At 37.4% G+C, this 3424-nt stretch overlaps 1 protein-coding gene across 2 annotated transcripts; it reads left to right on the top strand.

Annotated features, from left to right (window-relative positions):
• Positions 1 to 249: 249 nt before the first annotated feature.
• On the top strand, positions 250 to 2304 carry LOC143266672 (uncharacterized). 2 transcript variants are annotated; one of them, XM_076542258.1, is made up of 3 exons: positions 250 to 1283; positions 1706 to 1751; positions 2090 to 2304. In XM_076542258.1, the coding sequence occupies exons 1-3, from the start codon at positions 1209 to 1211 to the stop codon at positions 2281 to 2283; spliced, it is 315 nt and encodes a 104-aa protein (XP_076398373.1). In that variant the 5' UTR covers positions 250 to 1208; the 3' UTR covers positions 2284 to 2304. The 2 variants fall into 2 exon arrangements, with proteins under 2 accessions (XP_076398373.1, XP_076398374.1); XM_076542259.1 differs by lacking the exon at positions 1706 to 1751 and having other exon boundaries at positions 253 to 1283.
• The last annotated feature ends 1120 nt before the right edge of the window (positions 2305 to 3424 follow it).

The raw sequence follows: 3424 nt of genomic DNA on the forward strand, positions 1-3424 counted from the left end.
CAACATCGCCTCTTTCCACAGCTAATCGTTTTTCTTCTGCAGCCGCTGCTATCATTTCTTCTTCCGCAGCGGCAATCAACGAATTTGCTATTTCGTCGTGGTGTGTTACAAATTGCCTTTTCGACATGCAGTTTATTACAGGCACTACGGTTTAGTCAATTTCTTCAATTTCGTCGGGTTGACTGTGAATTTCCCCTTCATAGTGGCACATAGTGCACACTACCTTGAGGGTAGTCTTCAAGCCCGACTGTTCCATGCCAGTTATCTGCAAGTATTTTATCCCGCTGTCTTCTCTATTGTCGGCATGATGGCTCATTTTCTTCATCTCTTCAAACATGTGCTGCATGTTTACGATGTTTAATCCCTTTGAAAAAGACGGCGTTTCTTCTGGCCGGGTTGAAGTTACTTCTTCTGCGGTCCAGGTACCGTTTTCGCCATCTGAGGTGTGTGCTGATATCGTATCTTCTGAAGTTTCATCATTTTGTTCTATTTGTGACATGGAGGTCCTTCCGTCGGATGTTGACGGGTGATTCCCGTACTCCTCAGCAAGTGTTGTATTCCTTGTCGAAGCATCTAAACTACATCGCCTTTTATGAAGTCTTCTTTTCTTGGAGTACCTCTTCGTTGAGGCGTATAATTTTCTTCTTACTTTTGGTGCACTCATTTCCGTTGCACTCACTTCCGTTGCACTCACTTTCGGCGCACTCACTTTCATTTCACTCGCTTCATTTTCGAACAAAAAAAATAATAAAAATTTAAAAAAAAATACTAATAAACTAAATAAAATTAATACTAAAAAAAAAGTAAATAACTAAATAATTTAAAAACTAAATCACTCTACTTAAGAAAATGTTAAATACTACTTTATACGTAGACGTAATGCAAAAAATTCCGATACGTTGCATTCGGATATTGCAGAACGTAATGCGATGTAATATTCGTACCCATATTGAGAGTGGGTGGTGGAAATCAGTGGTAGTCGTGGAAATGAGTGACGTGTGTGAAACGATGGACACTGGTAGAAGTGAGGGACAGTGGTGGGGTGCATAGCTTCGAACCTCGGCATCGATCGACGATCCAACAGTTGTAAAGTGACCAGTGAGTATGGACAACCTCAAGAGCTTGAGGAAAGCAGTTGAAGAAGTTAGTAGTTAGCGTATAATGTCACGCGTACGGTGTCTTGCCAGTGTTAATTACAAATTTACAATATGCAAGAAACAGAATCAAAAATAGAGGAGGAGAAAAGGGAGCCGTCCCCACGTCCTCAAATGTCTGAAAAAAAAGTAAGTAATGTGTTTCACATTTATTTATTCCGATTTATTTCCCTACGATAAATTATGTATTTGCAAAAAAATTGTTATAACTAGCCCGGAATCCGAACTCCTCAATCGTTTCGTGTTCGCGACGATATACTGCTTTTAATTCATTATGGATATTATTTACATCAAAGCTTTGAGCAAACGCGGATTTTATCAATGAAATTATTTCTTCGACAGTCTTTAAACCCTTGTCCCCTATTTTTGCATCCATACATACATACACACAGATACTCACACACAAATACACACAGAAAAGGCTCCTGTCAGAGCCATATAATGTGCAAAATCTGTCCAGCAACCTCTCCGACGTGCATATCGGGTAATGCTAATGCCGGCGATATATGCCATAAATGCAAGGGTTTCTTTAACGTTCTGTATCTTTGCAGAAAAAAATGGTAGCGGTTTTTCACATACTGGAAATTAAAGATGAAGGTTTGTACTTTATGCTGCTATAAACAGTATCGCCCCAAAAAAATGTGGCAAGTCAAACTTTGTAATTTTCAATATTGCAAACATGACCTCACATTTACGGTGTTATTGTGGTAGGGATGCATCAAATCTAAAATCAAACCACAGGGTCTTAAAGTAGAGATCTCAAGCTTTAATTTAAATAAAAGAGCATAACTTTGCGATGATTTTTCACGGAGTTATCATCAGTCAAATTTGGCCAATTTTTGCCTAAAATTTTTCTATGCCATGTTTCTTTTGAGCAGTGTATATAAAAAATATATACATATAAAATATTTTACATTTTCATTTTTCTATTTCAGATGCGCAAAATTTTAAAACGTTTATTACGTTATACGCCATTGCCAAGAGCCGGCAGAGGAGGGTACCGCGGAAGAAGAGGGTACCGCGGAAGAGGAAGATACCGCGGAAGAGGAGGGTACCGCGGTGGAGGTGGAATAAATATTTCTGGTTGTACGATATACGGTGGCATACAGAATTGAAAATAAAAGATTAAAAAGGAATAAATATTAGTAAATGATGTACTGTTTCCTTTGCGGACCTCATCCCCTTTCGGTCGCGATATTCATTTCGGGTCAATTGTTAACAATGTTAATGCGTTGCTAACTTTTTTATTTTTAATTACGTAGACGTAGACAAGTTTCGTTGAATGTTCAATTTAATTAAATTAGTAAAAATAAATGTCTGTATTGAAAAGTTGGTAATCGAATTCCTGCGTCGATCAATTACTTCTGAGATACCGCTCAATTTCGATCAGACTCTCGTGTGTTACAAAAAAATAAAATCTATACTTTTCTTCGTTATTGTTTTTCCGGTTTAAAATATTTCACACGTACAAAAATTTACTGCGTTATTAAGATATTCACAAATCAGGTTTAATCAAAATATTTTAAAGAGATCCTTCTAAAGTATCCTTCCTAAAGTGATGTAAGTGTGAACTATTTGCTTGGTCATCGGTTTGAAAATAATAAAATCGTACAAGTGATTAGGTTCTAGGAAACATGTGTGACGAGGCAACTACGCAATATAAAAGCAAAAAGAGTTTTATTAACCTTTTAGGTACGACGCGCCACTATAGTGGCTTTTGTGGATATCATCTTTTACGACGACGCGCCACTATAGTGGCTTTCGCGGATACGATCTCTCAGGACGACGCGCCACTATAGTGGTTTTCATAATTGTTGTACACTTCTTTTTTCTTTACATCGATTTACAACAGTGCAAATAAAACAATAGATAGACAAAATAGGCAGTCAGGTATAAATTATTGCTTTTTCCTTAAATAAATATACCATTTGTTTTTTCAAACATGTCCTTATACATTGTTAGAGTCTCTAACCCCAAAATGCCACATGAAAATAGAAAACAAAGGGCAATTTCTGACAATTCAGAATCCGACTCGGAAATCGAAAATAAAATGAATAGAAATATGCAGGGTATGAAGAAGATAAAAAGAATAAGATACAGCGATCAAATACTTCATTTGAATGTTCTCGTGCACAGAACGGGATTGCCCGTCACACTTTGCAGTGTTATATCGATAATACATCGTTCACGTCAGACCCTGCCGTCCAGGGAAATACCCACACGCAGAATTCGGCCGTACCTAAAAGGTTAATTCAACTAATCATTCGATG

The sequence above is a fragment of the Megachile rotundata genome, chromosome 2 (assembly GCF_050947335.1).
Source record: "Megachile rotundata isolate GNS110a chromosome 2, iyMegRotu1, whole genome shotgun sequence".
In the NCBI taxonomy this organism is placed as follows: Eukaryota; Metazoa; Arthropoda; class Insecta; order Hymenoptera; family Megachilidae; genus Megachile; species Megachile rotundata.